Consider the following 16,320-nt stretch of genomic DNA (forward strand, 5'->3'; position numbering starts at 1 on the left):
TTGCCTGGTGAGGTTTGAAGGCACTCCTTTTCAGTATCTTTTCCCATAGTTTAGTGAGATAAAATTCAGTGCAAGGCAGATAGCCCATGAGTGAGGGTCTGAGGGTGACCCGCTGGACAGGTAGAAGGCCTTGGCTTGCTCCACATCTGAACTGGCATCTTGTGCCTTGGGAGGTCAGAACTGTCAAAAATGCTGGGGCAGAACTCCAGCAGAATCCAAGCGGGGTCACGTCAACTTGTGATCATTTCTCTTGACCCCCTTTTTTCTAGAGTGCAGTTTTTAAGGTAGACCTATTAGAGTGCTCAGGCGCCCTCCACGTGCACTCTTCCTTTTCTTGTAGGAGACCCTTGAAATGCGAACAGTGTTTAAAATACACATCAGGACAGTAGTCAAGGTGGGCCCCGGGAATCCTAGATTCCTTGTACTGGGCACAACAAATGGAGGTAAGAGGTGCATCTTTGTTAGCATCCTCTAAATGCCAAGTCCCATTCTGGAGTACGGGGTGGGTTAGAGGTGGTTATTACAAATACCTGTGTATTAACTTTGTATCCTGCAACTTCACTGAATTCACTGATAAACTCCAGGAACTTTCTGGTCCTGCCTTTAGTACTTTCTATATATAGTCATCTGCAACAGTGAGTTTTAATTCTTTTTCAATTTGGATTCATTTCCTTTTCCTTTGATTGCTGCAGCTGGGACTTCCAAAACAGTTGGATAAAAAAGGTGAGAATGGATATCTTTGTTTTGTTCCTGATCTTTGAGGGAATGCTGTCAGCTTTTCACTGTTGAGTATGATGTTAGCTATACCTAGTCATGAAAAGCTATGTATAGCCTTTATTATATTGATGTATATCCTTCTATGCCCACTTTCTGGAGAATTTTTATCAAATGGATGTTCAATTTTATCAAAAGCTTTTTGTGCATCTATTGAGATGATCCTGTGGTTTTTATTCTTCTGTTTGTGAATGTGGCGTATCACACTGATTGATTTGTAGATATTGAAAAAAATCTCTGCAGCCCTTGGATAGTTCCCACTTCATCATGGTGTACAATCCTTTTAACGTATTGTTATGAGTAGGTTTGCTAGTATTTTGCTGAGGACTTTTGCATCTATGTTCATCAATGATAAGTGTTTTTAATTTTCTTTTTTGTTATAATTTTGTCTGATTTTCATTATCAGGATAACGGTTGCCTCATAGAATGAGTTCAGATGTGTTCCTTTCTCTCCAGTTTTTTGGAATAGTTTCAGAAGGGTGTTATCTCTTCTCTAATGTTTGATAGAATTCATGTGTGACTTTTGTTTGTTGGGGGAGAGTTAAAGTTACTGATTCAAATTTCAGTACTGGTAATTGGTCTGTTCATATTTTCTTTCTTCCTGGTTCAGTCTTGAGAGATCATACCTCTCTAACTTTGTTCATTCCTTCCAGATTGTCCATTTTGTTGGTGCATAGTTGCTTGAAATAGCCTCTTGTAATCCTTTGCATTTCTGTGGTATCAGTTGTAACTTTCATTTCTGACTTTACTGGTTTAGGCCTCTCTGTTTTTTCTTGATGAATCTTGGTAAAGGTTTAGCAATTTTTGTGTATCTTTTCAAAGAACCAGCTTTTAGTTTAATTGATATTTTCTATTTTTTTGTAGTCTCTATTTCATTTATTCCTGCTCTCATCTTTATGCTCTCTTTCCTTCTGCTAACTTTGTGTTTTGTTCATTCTTCTTTCTTTAGCTGCTTTAGGTGTAAGGTTGTTTGAGAACTTTTGTTTCCTGAGGTAAGCCTGTATCACTATAAACTTCCCTCTTAAAACTGCGTTTGCTGCATCTCAGGGTTTTGGAACATTGTGTTTTCATATTTGTCTCTAGGTATTTACTTCCTCTTTGATTTCTTCAGTGATCTATTGGTTGTCTCTTTTAACAGTCTTTAAGTCTATTTCGTCTGTAAGTATTGCTACTCCAGCTTTCTTTTGATTTCCGTTTGCATGGTATGTCTTTTCTCCTCCTCTCGCTTTCAGTCTGTAAGTGTCCCTAGATTTGAAAGGAATCTCTTGCAGGCAGCAAATACATGGATCATCTTTTTGTGTCCATTCAGCCAGTCTGTGTCTTTTCTTTAGACCATTTACACTTAATTATCAATATATATTTTCTTACTGCCATTGTGTTGTTTTGGATTTGTTTTTGAAGGTCTTTTTTTCCTTCTTTTGTGACTTGATGACTATCTTAAGTGTTAGGTTTGGAGTCCTTTGTGTGTATTTATATTATAGATTTTTGGTTTGCAGTTACCTTGAGGTTTTTGTGCAGCGTCTGTATGTATATATGATTAAGTTGCTGATCTCTTTCAACTGCATTTTAAATACCCTGCATTTGTACTTTCCCCACCCTCACAATTACTCTTCTTGACATTTTACATCTAGTTGTTTGGTATATCCCTTAATTGCTTATTGTGGATAGCGATGACTTTACTACTTTTGTTTTTTATCATCCCTACTAGCTTTGCGGGAGGCTGATTTCATACCTTTGCTGTATGTTTGCCTTTACTGGTGAGTTTTTCATTCCATAATTTTCTTATTTACACTGGCAGCCTTTTCTTTTTCCACTAGACACGTTCCTTTAACATTTGTTGTAAAGCTAGTTTGGTGATGAATTCTTTTAGCTTTTGCTTGTCTTTAAAGTTTTTGATGTCTCCTTCAAATCTGAATGACAGCCTTGGTGGGTAGAGTATTCTTGGTTGCATTTTTCCTTTCACACTTTAAATATATCATGCCACTCCCTTCTGACCTGCAGTTTCTGCTGAAAAATTAGCTAGTAGTTTTATGGGAGTTCCCTTTAATGTTATTTGCTGCTTTTAGTATTCTCTCTTTAGCTTTAATTTTTTTCATTTTGATTACAATGTGACTTGCTATGTTTCTCTTTGGGGCTCTCTGCATTTCCTGGACTTGGGTGACTATTTCTTTTTCCAGGTTAGGGAGGTTTTCAGCTATTATTTCTTCAAATATTTTCTTGAGCCCTTTCTCTCTTCTCTTTTTGGGACCCTAGTAATGCAAATATTAATGTGCTTGATGTTGTCCCAGAGTTCTCTTAAACTCACCTCATTTCTTTTCATTCTTTTCAGCAGTGGTGGTTTCCTCTGCCACCTCATTCTGTTTGAATTACTATTTGTATGTAAGTGGTAGATTAGTTACATTTCTTGACCTTGGAGAAGTGGCCTTGTGTAGGAAGCATCCTAGCAGTGTATTCCTCTCCTTACCCAAGCTATATGTTCTAGGGTTCCCCCTAAGAGGGCAGCATGGGCCTTTATGTTGTGGCGCATTGGGCTTGGATGCCCCCCTGGGCTGGTTGGGTGTGGCTTAACCCAAGGAGGCCCCGGGGCTAGTGCTGGCTCACTGGTGGGCAGAATCAGGGTCACAAGACCCTGGGGCTGTTGCCCACCTGCTGACAGATGAAACCAGTTCCTGGGGTTAGGGCCAGACTACTGGCAGGCAGAGCTAGTTCCTGAAGTCCGACTGTAGGGCCAAAGACCCTAGAGCTTGAGATCATTGGTTCCTCACACAGTTGGGCATGGGACCTGGGGTGTCCTGAAAGGTTGTGTTGGCCTATTAGTGTTTAGGGCCCACCTGGTCCCAGGGTATAGTCTGGCCTGCATTGGGGAATTGTAGTTTTCTTGCTTTACGAGCCAGGTCTTAGCCCTCTGATGAGTTGGGCTGTGTTGAGGGGTAAACCCAGAGGCAGTTGTGGGCTCTTTAGTCGTTAGACGGCTAGTTTGCTGATGGGTAAGGCTGTGTCCCGCCCAGTTCTTTGGCCTGAGGTGGCCAGCGCTGTGGCCTGTAGGCCACTGGGCAGGGTGTGGTCCTTGAGCTACTGCGCCAAGCTGTCAGCTGCCGCCATCAACCATGTTCGAGCTCCCTAATGCTCCCGGGTATGGCTGCCACTCGTGTCTCTGTCCCCAGCGTGAGCCACACCCACTCCCTTCCTCTCCAGGAGACTCTCCAAGACCAGCAGGTAGGTCTGGCTCGGGCTCTTGACAAACTACTTCTTTTGCCCTGTGTACATGGAGTTTTGTATGTGCCTTTAAGAATGAAGTCTCTGTTTGCCCCAGGCTTGTGGGGCTTCTGCAGTTAAGCCCCACTGGCTTCAGAAACAGCTGCTCTGGAGAGATCTGACCAGAGCCCTGGGCTTGGGGGCCTGACGTGGGGCTCAGAACTCTTGCTCTTGTGGGAGAATCTAACAAACGTAATTATTCCCTAGTCTGTGGGTCACCTACCCTAGGGAAGTGGTATGGGATTTGATTGTATTGCAAGTCCATCCTTCCTGTTTCATCGTGGTTCCTTCTTTATGTCATTAACTGTAGAAACTCTCTACGGTCTTTTTTTTTAATTGATGGCTGTTCTGCAGATAGTTGTGATTTTGGTGTGCTCGTGAAAGCAGGTGAGTTCTGGGTCTTGTTACTCTGCCATCTTGGCTGCTATCCCCTCTGCTGAGCCAGAAATCCCGTGAGGATTTTGTTCTCCAAGTTACAGACGTGGCAACTTAGACATGAAGCTGTTGTCCCTAGGTCATTCAGCCAGTAGGTGGCAGAGCTGGGCTTCAAACTTAACTCCAAGTTGTTTGCTTTTTGCAAAAACTGGCATAGTAGCAGCATTGTTTGAACTTGATGTCACTGGACTTCTTACACATGTGTATATGTGGGTAGCAGGGCAGAGTGAAGGGATACAGGAGAGAGAGAGGAAGACAGCTCGAGAGAATTCTCTGAAGTGCAGTGGTGCAGTATCCACAGGTGGCGTAACAGGTCAGTCTCAGAGGGCCAGTGCGGGCTGGGGGAGATGGTGGCAGCTTAGCCTTCATCCATCCACCGGTTGAGCTCACCCTCAGTGAGGTCCCTACTCAGAGAAAGACACAGTGCTGGGCACTGCACGATGAGTAGGTAGGTCCTCCCTTCAGATGTTTCTTTTAAACACAAATCACACCATGCCTGTCCCCTGCTTTAAGCCTCTCATTGCTTTCAGTACTCCCTCCCTGGACACCGTGTGTCTCCAAGGTCAATTCCAGGAGGCTGGCTTACCAAGCCTTTCTTGATCTGGGCTCCAGCTGACCTCACCAGATCCTTCCTTCCTTGGGCCTCCTTCTCTGGCCCAGAGGTCCTCAACTAGAGGGGAGCTATTGGCATCTAGAGGGAGAGACCAAGGATGCTGCTAAACATCCTAGAGCACACGGGATGGCCCCAGCACAGTGACTTACCAGCCCCGAATGACCGCAGTGCAGGGCTCAAGAAGCTCCGCTCTTGTCCTACCAACTTCAGGTACCTCCTTGGGCGTGCTGGGATGGTTCGGGTCCATCCGCCTGGAGTGCCTTTCCCCTCAAGCATACTTGGCCCTGACTCATCTTTCAAAATTCAAGTATCACCTCTTCCTTGGAGCCTTTTCAGTCCCCCTCCCCAGCGCTCCGTTAAAAATGACCATTTGCTCTTTGGGGCTGTAGATACTTCTATTGGAGCCTCTGTAACGCTCAGCACACGCTCTTGTCTGAAACAGACCTGTACTCCCACACTGGACCATCCACACCCTCAGGCAAAGACCTTGGCATTCATCCCTGTATCCCCAGCGCTCCTTGGCCCAGAATGGAAGGTATTTAACTTGCACATGTGAGGGAATGAGATGATGGGGAAGGGCCTTACTCTTGTCTGCAGGGGCCTGTCTGTAGCAGATGCTCAGTGAGCTTGTGTTGCACACGGGTGCAGAAAGGTGCCACACCACTTCAAGGAAAGCCAGGAGGTGCTCAGGTCAGACAGCACCATGGGGTGCGGACCCCCAACCCTCAGGGAAAGCCTCCTGAAAGAGGCTGGGCTGATCTGAACCTCAGCAGACAGGATGCAGCCTCGTGACAGGGCGGAGGAGAAAAATACATTTCAGAGAGGGAACGGTAGGAGCCATGGCTAGAGCACGGGTTCATGAATGCTGAAGATTCAGATGGGTCTTCGGTGCTAAGGCTTTTGAATGCTAATCTGTGGTGGTTGCAGAACTGAGTTCTTAGCAGGATGAAAACAGTGCTTTGGGAACATACCCCCAGGGATGGTGCAGAGAACACCCGGAGGGGACCAAGTGGAAGACTCCCCCTCCCCCGCCGGGAAGTTAGAGAGATGAGGCCAGAGCTAGAGCCGCCACAGGGAGGGGTTAGGGCCATTGCTCAGGGGGGAAGGCTGGTTGCGAGGGTGAGGTGTGGCCGCTGAGCTGGCGCCTTTCCCTGAGGTAGGACATAACTGAGATGTCTTGCAGTGGAAAGGGCCTTCCACTTGAGGGAGCTGTTTGATCAGATAAATAGCCTCTTAGGCTAACGAGGGAAGGGCCGCAGAGATGTCTGCTCAGGTGCTGGGAGGCCCCGCAGCCCTGAGAACCTGACACCACTGCAGAAAAGGGCAGCCTTGTCAAGGGAGTCCATTCCTCCTTCCCTGCTGTCACTCCAGCCGGATTCCTGGGAACGGAAATGCACTACAAGCTTTCATATGGAAGCAGCCCGGGAGGGGGCTTCCTACCCCTTCAGTCAGCTCAGAACATTCAGAATTTTTTTTTTTTTTCCAGCAAAGCTTTTGTGACTCACAGCCCTTCCCCTTTGGTGTAAGAGCCCCCGGCTGTCACTAGGGATGGCGTGAGTCATTGAGTGTGTGTGGGCATCTCACTGCCCTCCCTGCAAAAGCGCTCTACAGCCCACTTATAAAAGCACAAAAGCTGTGGTGGAGAGCACAGCACAGTTGAAAACCTGTGGGCCACCTCGTGCACATCTGTTCCACAGCCTCGCAGTGTCCTGTCAGCACCCACGTCGGAGATGCCCTGGGGCCCACTCTGGGCTCTGTGGGTGGCCGTGGGCCAGCTTCCCATCGAAGCGGACTCAGGACCCACACACGTGCCTCTCTGGGCTGCCAGCCATGAAGAGAGTCATCTCCAGTCCTCAGATCTGGGAGTGGCCAAGCGGGAGTCGGTCAGCAGCTGGTCCTGGCTCAGCATCGTCTGAAAGGACACGGCCGAAGACCCCGCTCAACAGCGTTCAACAGGTCAAGGCTGCCCTGCGGCTGCTCCATGGGGAGCAGCAGGGTCCTGGGTTGGCCCTGACACCAGCGCCCTGTAAGTTCATGGTGTCCCAGGGACACCAACACCATCAACAGTGGATTGCTCCTACCTTTAAAGGTGCCAGTTCATGGCCACCAAAGGTCTGTGAGAAGGACAAGGCTGGGTGGGTTCATTTCAGTGTGTGAGCCAAGAAAAAAACAAATTGACAAAAGTGATCCTGTTTGGACTCAGGGAGAGCCCCCCGACCCCCAGTCTTGTCTTGGGTTCGGCCTTTATAATCTGCTCAATAAACCAGCAAAGGCCTCAGCGAGGTGGACACTGTGGTCAGTGGGCTCATGCTGGGGCAGTCCAGAACTGACAGGCCCTGGGAGGCACCGGGCCTCACCAATGTGATTCTGTTCTCTGACTGGCCTTTTTCTGCCAGCTCTGGTCTGCCTGCTGGCCTGGAAAGGAGGATGTTATCAGCCCTGCTTGACAGACAGTGACTTGCCCAAGGTTGCAGATGGGGACAGTCAGTCTCCCTCCAGAGTGGGTCCTCTCCCCTGGGTCTGATCAGCTTCACATGGTACAGTTTGTCCCAGCTGGACATGCCAGGATGGACTCGTGCCTGTGAAGTCCGTAAAGTCAGAGGCGTGACAGGAAATGTGTGTCTCATGGGCGGAGAGGGCAGAGCCCTGTCCATCAGGCAGGGGTGAGGCCTGGGCTTTGGGCTGACAAGGCAGGTGACCCAGAACTGCTGAGTATCTTGGTCTCCTCACCAGTCCCAGGTCTGGACAGAGGGCCTGCGACCTAGGACACTTTAGCTGGTTTCAGCTCAAGACAGGCCAGTGGAGAAGGCCTCTGGGCCTCTATCTGCCTCAGGGCTGGCTCACCTCTGGCACCAGCCCCCAGTCCCGTCTGCTCTCCCCCAGCAGGGGCGCTGGTGCTACAGGCTCTGGCTTAGGCAGGGGGGCTAAGCCAGCCCCACACCAAATTCCCGGGGCCTCCCCAGCACGGGTCCTACTATAGAGAGAGGGCCAGAGTCCTACCGTGAGGCGGTGAATGTCTTGGGAGAGGAGCCCTATCTGCGTCACGGTGCCTTCCGAAGGTGCCATCTGTAAAACGGGCAGTGGCCTGGTCAGTCCTCGTGGACTGAGCTCGGGATTCGCAGAGGTGGCTTGCAAGTCCTATCCTGCCTGGGCCTGCTCCCTGGGAGAGTGGGCAAGGAGTGGGCCAGGCCCTGGGGAGCGACACATGGGTGAAGCACTCACTGCTCGTCCCTGGGGAAAGGCAGAGCTTCCACTGTCCCACACTGTCACATACACTCCCGCGTCCCCACTTCAGTGCCAGCTCTGAGGGGACACAGGAGCAGGGAGAGTGGGATGAAGGCCTTTCTGATGCTGAACACACTGACAGTTTCTGGCACCAGCAGGACCTCAGACACTGATGCCCCAGTGTAGGCATAGCCAGGTATCCTCACTGCCAGGAACCTCCAGCCCCACCTGCTCAGGCAATGCCGGTCCGCTCCTCCTCCCCTAAACCTTTGTGGACATCATAGATTTGCCCTTTGAGGGTACTGCATATAACCCATCATTTTACAGGTGGGAAAACTGGGCCCCACCAAGAGATACAGGACTTGCTTGAGGCCGCAGAGAGTTAGTGACATCACAGTCCCATGCAGGGTTTGAAAGCAGGCACATGCGGAGAGTCTCCCACCAGGACACAATAAGAAAGGAACAAGGGGTAAAGCCTGCCCTGACTACAGCTCTAAACTGCCATGCCCCACTATCAGCCCCAGGGAGCACCTCTCGTCAGTAGTCCCGGCCCTGGGATCAAACAGCAGCCGTGCTAATAACTTGCAAGCCGGTGCCCACATTCCTTGCTAACTGGACTTCAAAGGAGGCCGGGAGGCCATGGCCTGAGGCTGCTGGTACTTTGCATTGCCTCCATCTGGAACAGAACCAGAGTTCAAACTGGGCTCGTGAGGCCCTGCCGCGGCCACCAGTTATGAGGCTGCTGTCCGGATTCTGCAGACAAGGCCTAGGGGACCCAGGGGAGCCAAAAGCTGCACTGGGCCCAATTGGGATTTCATGAGCAGGAGCCCAGACTGGCAGGTGCGTCCCTCCCCTGTCCTTGGCCAGACCAGGCCCGGCTGCAAGACCCACTTTCAGTCAGTCAGCCTCTAAATCAGGAGGCCAGGTCTGTTCCAGCTCCGCCAAGACAGAGCAACCCCTACACAGGCCTAGGGAGGGCACTCACAGCAGAGCCTGCACAACGCACGCAAGAACACAGGCCTGCCAGCAAGGCAGGCTGGCTTCCCCTTCCCCTCGCCAGAATGGAAACCAGCTTCGGGGTCTGCACGACAGCAGAATGTGAGATGCAAAATGCCTCTGGGCTTCCCACTGGGCGGTGCACCCTGAAGTGAGGCCATAGGCTCCTCCAAAGGCTGGGAGGGGGTGCCTCCTTGCCCCATCCCCCTTGCTCAGGACACCTGCAAACCACAGCCCAGCCCAGCAGTGTGGGCTCTTGAGCAGCACTCCAGCTGTCAATGTGCCCACCTCACTCCCCTGGACATGCTTAGAGATAGGCTGTGCTGCTCGCTTTCTACATAAATACGGGTTTTATTACCGAAAGAAGAGACCACCTCTGAATGAAGTCACGACAGTTCCATTGTCCCCACAGCAGAAGGCCCTGCTCTGTCCCTGTAGCCAGAACTCTGGCCACAGGCCCAAGGCACTTGGGACTGCCTTACGCAGGGGAGCGGCTGAGGGGCCTGAGAGCTGAGCCCCTTGGGGTTGTCTGTCTTGGCACCTGTGTCCAAGCTCAGGCCTGGCCACCAGCGCTATAGCTGGACATTCAGACCTACCGAAAATGTGCAAGCGTCCTAAAGCGGCCTTCCTCCTGAGAGTCCCCAGGTCTGGCCCCTTAGCAAGGATGCAGCTCCATACCTGGCCACCCGCAGGGTTCGGAGAAAGACGCCCAGGGCTGCGCAATGGCTGGAATGTTCTCTGCGGGTCATGCGCGTACGCGGGGGTGAGGTGAGTTACATGGTGACACACACGGAGTTACTGTGAGCTCTCAGCACGCACAGACAGCACAGGTGACAGAGGCATCAGCTCATCGGGCCCACCTGGTCCAGCCCGTCCAGTTCTGGGGCATCAAGTGTGCTGAGGCCCCGGGTGCCACTGTAGGCCCTGTGACCATCGCCGACACCGTTGCTGGGCTCCATTGGGCAAATGTAGTCTGTCGATTCATCAAACTTCTTTTTTCTTATGTTTCCAAAATGTGAAAATCCCAGCTTCCTTGGCTAAAACACAGCAGATGCAAAGTGATGAGAAAGAGATGACTGAGCTGGTAGGCAGCTACCCTGACAATACATTTTAGAGCAGGCCTATGAGGGAAGGAATAAGGCCAACTGCTTCTAGAAAACCTCTCTTCACAAAATAGCACTCCTGGAAGCAACTGGCCTGCTGGGGAGAGGCCAACAGATCAATCGTCCTGAGCAAGCAGAGCTGCTCCTCCAAGGCTCCGTGCCCAAAACTCTTGCCCTGTGATGTTGACATTCCCTGGGAGGACTCGGGACTCCCTGAAGATGCTGCAGTCTGTACAGAGGCCAAGCTCACAGGACTTGGCACCACACGGGGAGCACTCCCCACCTTCTCACAGCACCTAGGGCAGCCACACAGATAACCCTTCCTGCCTGCTCCAGCACTGGAGCTGTGCTGAGTGGGCAGGACAGCTCAGGCAGGGGGATGTGTGAGATTCAGAGCCCCACTGAGTGGTGCTGGTGCTTAGATGACCTCAGGACCTCTGCTAGCTGTGTGCTGGCCACCTCCAGGGCTGGCTGCCGCCAGGGCCACTCATTGAGTTGGTAAGACACTCTAATTGGCACAGGGCACCCACACTTGGGAACTTGTCTGCTTTGCAAAACGAGTCAAGGTAGCATCAGGAAAGAGGACTGGATGCTGCCTGCACATCATTTCTGTGTAAAGAAACCTGCACACCCTTGGACTCAAGGGTGGCTGGGAACTGGCCTAACAAAGAGTAACATAAAATCAAACCAAAGGTAGAAGCCAAAGCAGAAGTCACGAGAGCCTCCTCGTCCAGGCAGCCCACTTGGCTTTGGCACCAGGTCTGGGCTTATCTGCTGCCCAAGTTAAGGGGCAGAAAGCAGGTCCCTGTGGCCACCCCAGAAAGGGTCTGGCAACTCACCCGGACTTTGGCTGTGGTGGTCAGTGGTGTGTAAGCAGGTGAGGTCATTTTCTCTCGCTTCTCCTGCTCAGCCTCAGGGCCAATCAAGGCGTTGAATTTGGTGGTCAGGTGACGTCTGAGGAGCGTCTTTTGTGGTGGGATGTTGAGAAGCATGGCCAGGGTGTCCCCTGTGAAGCGTGGCTCTAGGATCTAAGAAACCAGACAAGTCAGCCAGTGATGACCACCAGTGGTTCCATGTGATGATACTGAGGCCCCCATCGACCCGGGTGCCTCCAGGGCACTTGTCCTGTGTCCCCACCCTGCTTGCTTCCTGGCACGGGCCCAACTGTGCCAATGGAGAGCTGTGCGCTCTTAGCCAAGGCTGTCTCCCTTCTCATCCCTTGTCCATCCCTTGTCATCCAGGGTCCACTTTGGATGACGGCCAAGCCACCCCTTCCTCATTTCTCTGCTAGCTTTGCCTCTTGATGGCGCTAAGTGCTGAGACGGATCATCTGATGACAAGCAGGAGGTGACACCTGGGTGCCCTCTCCCTGCCCAGCCCGTGTTCCTCTAGCAGCAGGTGGAGCTGCCTGGTTAATGGGCAGTTTTCATGCAGACCCCTTGTCCTGGACTCCTCTGGGCCTGTAGTGGGGAAAGTCTTTCCAGAGCCCATCTTATTTCCATGAAGCCTATTAAATCTCAGCCACAACAGATCAAATTCTACTTTGAAATTTCAATTTATGCAAGGAGTTCCGATGAAGTATCAACTTTCTTACTGGGATGCATGTCCACCCCTTAGACGTCAGTTCCTGAATACCCCAGGAGCACTGAGGCAAGTGGACCAGCTCAAAAAGCCACTCACAATTAGCCCTCCGTGGACGCCACTCCCACGAAGGTTGGGCGCGTATTCTGCCAGGTCCACGGACCGCAACCACTCCATCACCCTGTGGTTGGACCACTGCACAACTTCTGAAGGAGAGAGGTTACTCTGTGAGAGGGGAGAAGGAGAGTGGAGAAGTTAGGCCTACAGGTCCTACCAGGCTCCTCTGTGGAGCCAGCCCCTGTGAGTCAGTCAGCCCTAGATGCCTCACCCAGGCCTTCCCTTATGCCTACAGACCCGGGCCTCCATGCCAGCTGCCTGAGAGCCTGCCTAGTTTCCAAGAAATTAAGCTCTCGCTCAACCTGCAGGATCTTCTTACTCTGAGATATCTAATTCCAGAATCCCGTTACTCCCTGACTCTCTGATTACTTCAAGACTAACACATGAAGGCATGGAGTTATTCATTCAGTGATTCAGAAGCACTTTAAAAGAGGACTACCAATGATGAGCTGAGTGTTTTATAGAATAAAGATCTCACTGGCGTGGCCAAATGTTTTCGGAGAATACACATTAAGATACTTACACCTAAGTGCCCTCAAGTGGCATCTGGGTCTTCAAAATGCCCAGCACTGTGCCTGACATATAGAAGGCATTCAAAACGTGCTTTGCTGAACAGGGAGAAAAGAGGGGATGGAGACTACGGCTAGGAGTTTTCAATCCCCTGGGAAGCTGAGTAGTACTCTTAAAGCAGGGTTAGACTTAGTTCCCAGAACACAGGAGGCAGAGTGTTACCGACAACCTTGTAGAAGAACTCTGAGGTTCACGGAAGATTATCAGGGAATTCCCCAGGCGTGGGTCACTGTGTTTACCACTACTATTTCTCCTCTAGCAAAACCTGCTCATGGATTCCCTGTGAATCTGGAGCTGGAGGTCAGTTAATGTTCTACCTACCAGGGACGGGGGAGCCTGGTGGGCTGCCGTCTATGGGGTAGCACAGAGTCGGACACGACTGAAGCAACTTAGCTTAGCAGTACCCAGAGATTCTGAAATACCTGGTTTCCTCATAGACTCTTTTCCACTCCTCTGCATACTTTGACACCATCTTTCCATTTTGTCTCACCCCTCTCCCCTCTCTCTCCTTTGCTCCACTTCCTCGTCCCCTTTAATCGTTATACACCTTTAAAAGACTTGCTGCCACTGCCCTCCAGCCCATAGCGTGTATCTCCCCCAGGGAGATGGACGTTGGAGGTGTAGTGGCTGCGATGGGACACCGAGTCCAGGCCACAGGCATGTTGGGGCATCATGAAGCCCTAGCAAAGGGAAGAATCCACAGCACCATGGTCCCAAACGCAGCCACTTAGTGACGATAATGTCCCGGCTTTCTAACGCCCTATCTTACAGGTGTCCTGGCTCAGGGCTACCTGGACAGGTAGCGCCCTACCCTTACCTCATCAGCCGGCCGCCGGTGCAGGCAGTGAGGGTTGAACTTGTTAACATGCAGCACGTGAATGGCACATTTGATGCTGAGATGATGTAGTTGGCTGGTGACTTTTAGGAAGAGAAGGTCGTTCTGGAAGAACAAAATTTTGGTGCATGAACCAGAGCTTCTGAAGTGACAAACGCCCCATGAGGATCCTTTCCAGACCATACAACACAACATGGACATGGCAACAGTTCTCCTTGGCACAATAGTTCGTACTTTGCTACTTGGGGCATCTTATGTGACAAATGACACTGTTTTAAGACCTTAAGGATATGCTAGAGGTGGTGGAATCAAGTGTGAAATAACCTCCATGGGGACGCCTGCGTTGAGCTGGGTGCTCACAGGGACGACTGAAACACTGGAGGAAGAGCCCTCACCACCGTCAGGTACTGCAGCATTCGCCCGTCGACTCTGGATTCATGAAACTGGTCTTTGTACTGGGGTAAGCCAATATCATCAAGCCAACCTACACAAACGGGGAAGTGAGACTTGTGAAAATCAGAGACTGTGGATGCAAAAAACACATAAAAAGAAAGCAGCAGCAAATTATCATTCAAGTTCCAGCTGTGTTTCCCCTAAAGTTTAGTAATCTGTCTGCCTATCCCAGGGAGACAGCTGCCTTTGAGGCACACATTCCCAGGGAGCTGCCAGAAACATACACACATCTGCCTGTCCTTACGTGTTACCCAAATGTGGTCCAGCAGTGCAGACTTCTCCTCCTGCTTGGTGTTGATGGCTTTCACTGCTAAAACCAGCTTTTTCCTGTGAAGAGGGTGCTTAATTCCCAGCTCCTGAAAGTGAAAGATGGAGACAGCTGTGAAATCTCAGCAAGCAGCCCAGCTCTGAGAGGTTCCTGTGTCTGAGTGGAGATTCTCCACTGGGTGGAGCCTAACAGCGGACCTCTGCCCACTGCCCTGGGATCAACCTGCAGCAACAGAATCTTGGCCTCCTTTGCCCATCTTCCTACGTGTGGGCATGTTGTCGGGGTGGTGGGTGGGAAGGAATGGGGGGAAGTCATCTTCCCATGCATTGGTTTGGGGAGAAGTAGGAGCCTCCTCACCCAGGGCTCATACCTTTTCCATGTCCTGAGGGGTAGCTGTCAGTAAAGTGTGGCCAGAAGTCACCCATTGCCTCGCAAAGATCACATACTGAGCCAGGCCGAAGTCCTCCAGCCACGTGCATACACGCTCTGTGCTCCACTGGGCGAAGGGGGCGTTGGCGTCACTGGAAGCAAGAAATGACCCTGTGAGCATGAGCGCCTGGGCTCCATCTGAACATAACAGTGCCTCACAAAAAGGGACCAGGTTTAAACAAACAACCCCCATAATGGGATCCAGTTGAACCACAACATACTCATTCAAGATAGACTCTTGAGTGTCCTGGGATAACACCTGGTGGGAATCTCAGATCTGCAGCTGCTCAGAGCTTGGGGCAGTTACACGTGCCTCAGGAAGCTATGCTCAAGAGCGTCACTGATGGTGCAGTGGTCAAGAATCTGCCTGCCAATGCAGGGGACACAGGAGATATGGATTTGATGTTGGGAAGATCCCCTGGAATAGGAAATGACAACCCATTCCAGGATTCTTACCTGGAAAATCCCATGGACAGAGGAGCCTGGAGGGCTACAGTCCATGGTGTCACAAAGAGTCAGACATGACTGAGGTACTTAACACACACATACACAGGAAGCTGTGCTCACACAAACATGCTTGAACATACATACACACACACATACATGCACACTTGAACCAAAGCCAATTAGGATTTAGATCCACACCTGAATCATGTTTTACACAGTGTTTAATATCATTTTTACCAAAATGCTTAGAAAGCTAGAGAAAGAGTATCAGTACTCAAACATTAAAAAAAAAAAAAATAACTCCAATTATCAGTAGTTAAAATCTTATTTACTGATGAAATACTAGGAGCATTCACATTAAAGGCAATAAAAAGACTTTTTTTTTATCACACTAGTAACACTGGTCAGAGTTGCAGTGAGTATAAGGAGAGATAAAATAAAAAGCAAAAATATAGCTATTAGAAAGGTAGAAATAAAGCCACTCTTTTCAGAAAGACATGATTGTCTGCCTAGAAAACCCAAGAGAACTCAGTAAGGTGGCTAGTCATAAAATACACATACTCCTAATATTTACATGACATACATGATTTTCTGTATACCAATGCACAGACACTAATATTGTGTTAAAATAATTTTAAATCCCACTGATAGCAACCAAAATTATAAAATGTCTAAGTGCGGCCTTTACGAGAATTGAGTGGGTCCCTGTGTGTGGGGATGGGGGAGGTGGTAATGATGACACCCAACTGAGCAGCATAAAAAGGATATGAATAAATGAAGAGCTAGATCATGTTCCTAGACAGGAAGCCTGGGCTTTACAAAGCCATCAATTCTTAAAGACATCAATTTTTCATTTAAAGTCTGAATATAATGGCACACTCAAATCCCAGTTGAGTTGTGGGGGGTGGGGGGGGAGGTTGACAAAGCAACTTTATATCCATTTTTTTAAAAAATAAAGGCGGATTCATGGAATATAGAAGACTGGCTACTCCAAAAGACTGCTTCTAAGGAAGTACTTCTAAAATGCTGGTTAAAATAAAAAAATTTTTAATGCCTGAATGAGGCATTAAAAAATTCCTTGAAAGTGAGAGGATTTCTTAAAGAGTCAGGATGACCAGGAAGCACCATGTTAGAACTAGTGCAGGAGATGATGTGTGCCTTAGAGCAGGTGCTGGTCACTCAGCCTGGAGCCTAGGTTTCAAACGAATCATGAATAAGT

At 49.9% G+C, this 16,320-nt stretch overlaps 1 protein-coding gene across 10 annotated transcripts in view; it reads right to left on the minus strand.

Moving 5' to 3' along the window:
* Positions 1-1,132: 1,132 nt before the first annotated feature.
* Positions 1,133-16,320, minus strand: part of PPFIBP2 (PPFIA binding protein 2) — a 157,225-nt gene continuing 142,037 nt past the window's right edge. For 9 of the 10 annotated variants that reach the window (XM_055548753.1, XM_055548755.1, XM_055548756.1 and 6 more), the window contains 9 exons: positions 14,596-14,746; positions 14,202-14,313; positions 13,900-13,988; positions 13,487-13,609; positions 12,082-12,207; positions 11,241-11,429; positions 10,159-10,335; positions 8,078-8,143; positions 1,133-6,989 (listed from right to left, as the gene is read on the minus strand). In XM_055548753.1, coding sequence (XP_055404728.1) covers positions 6,918-6,989; positions 8,078-8,143; positions 10,159-10,335; positions 11,241-11,429; positions 12,082-12,207; positions 13,487-13,609; positions 13,900-13,988; positions 14,202-14,313; positions 14,596-14,746 — 1,105 coding nt within the window. In that variant the 3' untranslated portion in view covers positions 1,133-6,917. Of the gene's footprint in view, positions 6,990-8,077; positions 8,144-9,629; positions 10,336-11,240; positions 11,430-12,081; positions 12,208-13,486; positions 13,610-13,899; positions 13,989-14,201; positions 14,314-14,595; positions 14,747-16,320 lie in introns of those variants that run through there. The other variant, XM_055548757.1, reaches the window with a different exon arrangement.

The sequence above is a fragment of the Bubalus kerabau genome, chromosome 15, assembly GCF_029407905.1.
Source record: "Bubalus kerabau isolate K-KA32 ecotype Philippines breed swamp buffalo chromosome 15, PCC_UOA_SB_1v2, whole genome shotgun sequence".
NCBI lineage: Eukaryota > Metazoa > Chordata > Mammalia > Artiodactyla > Bovidae > Bubalus > Bubalus kerabau.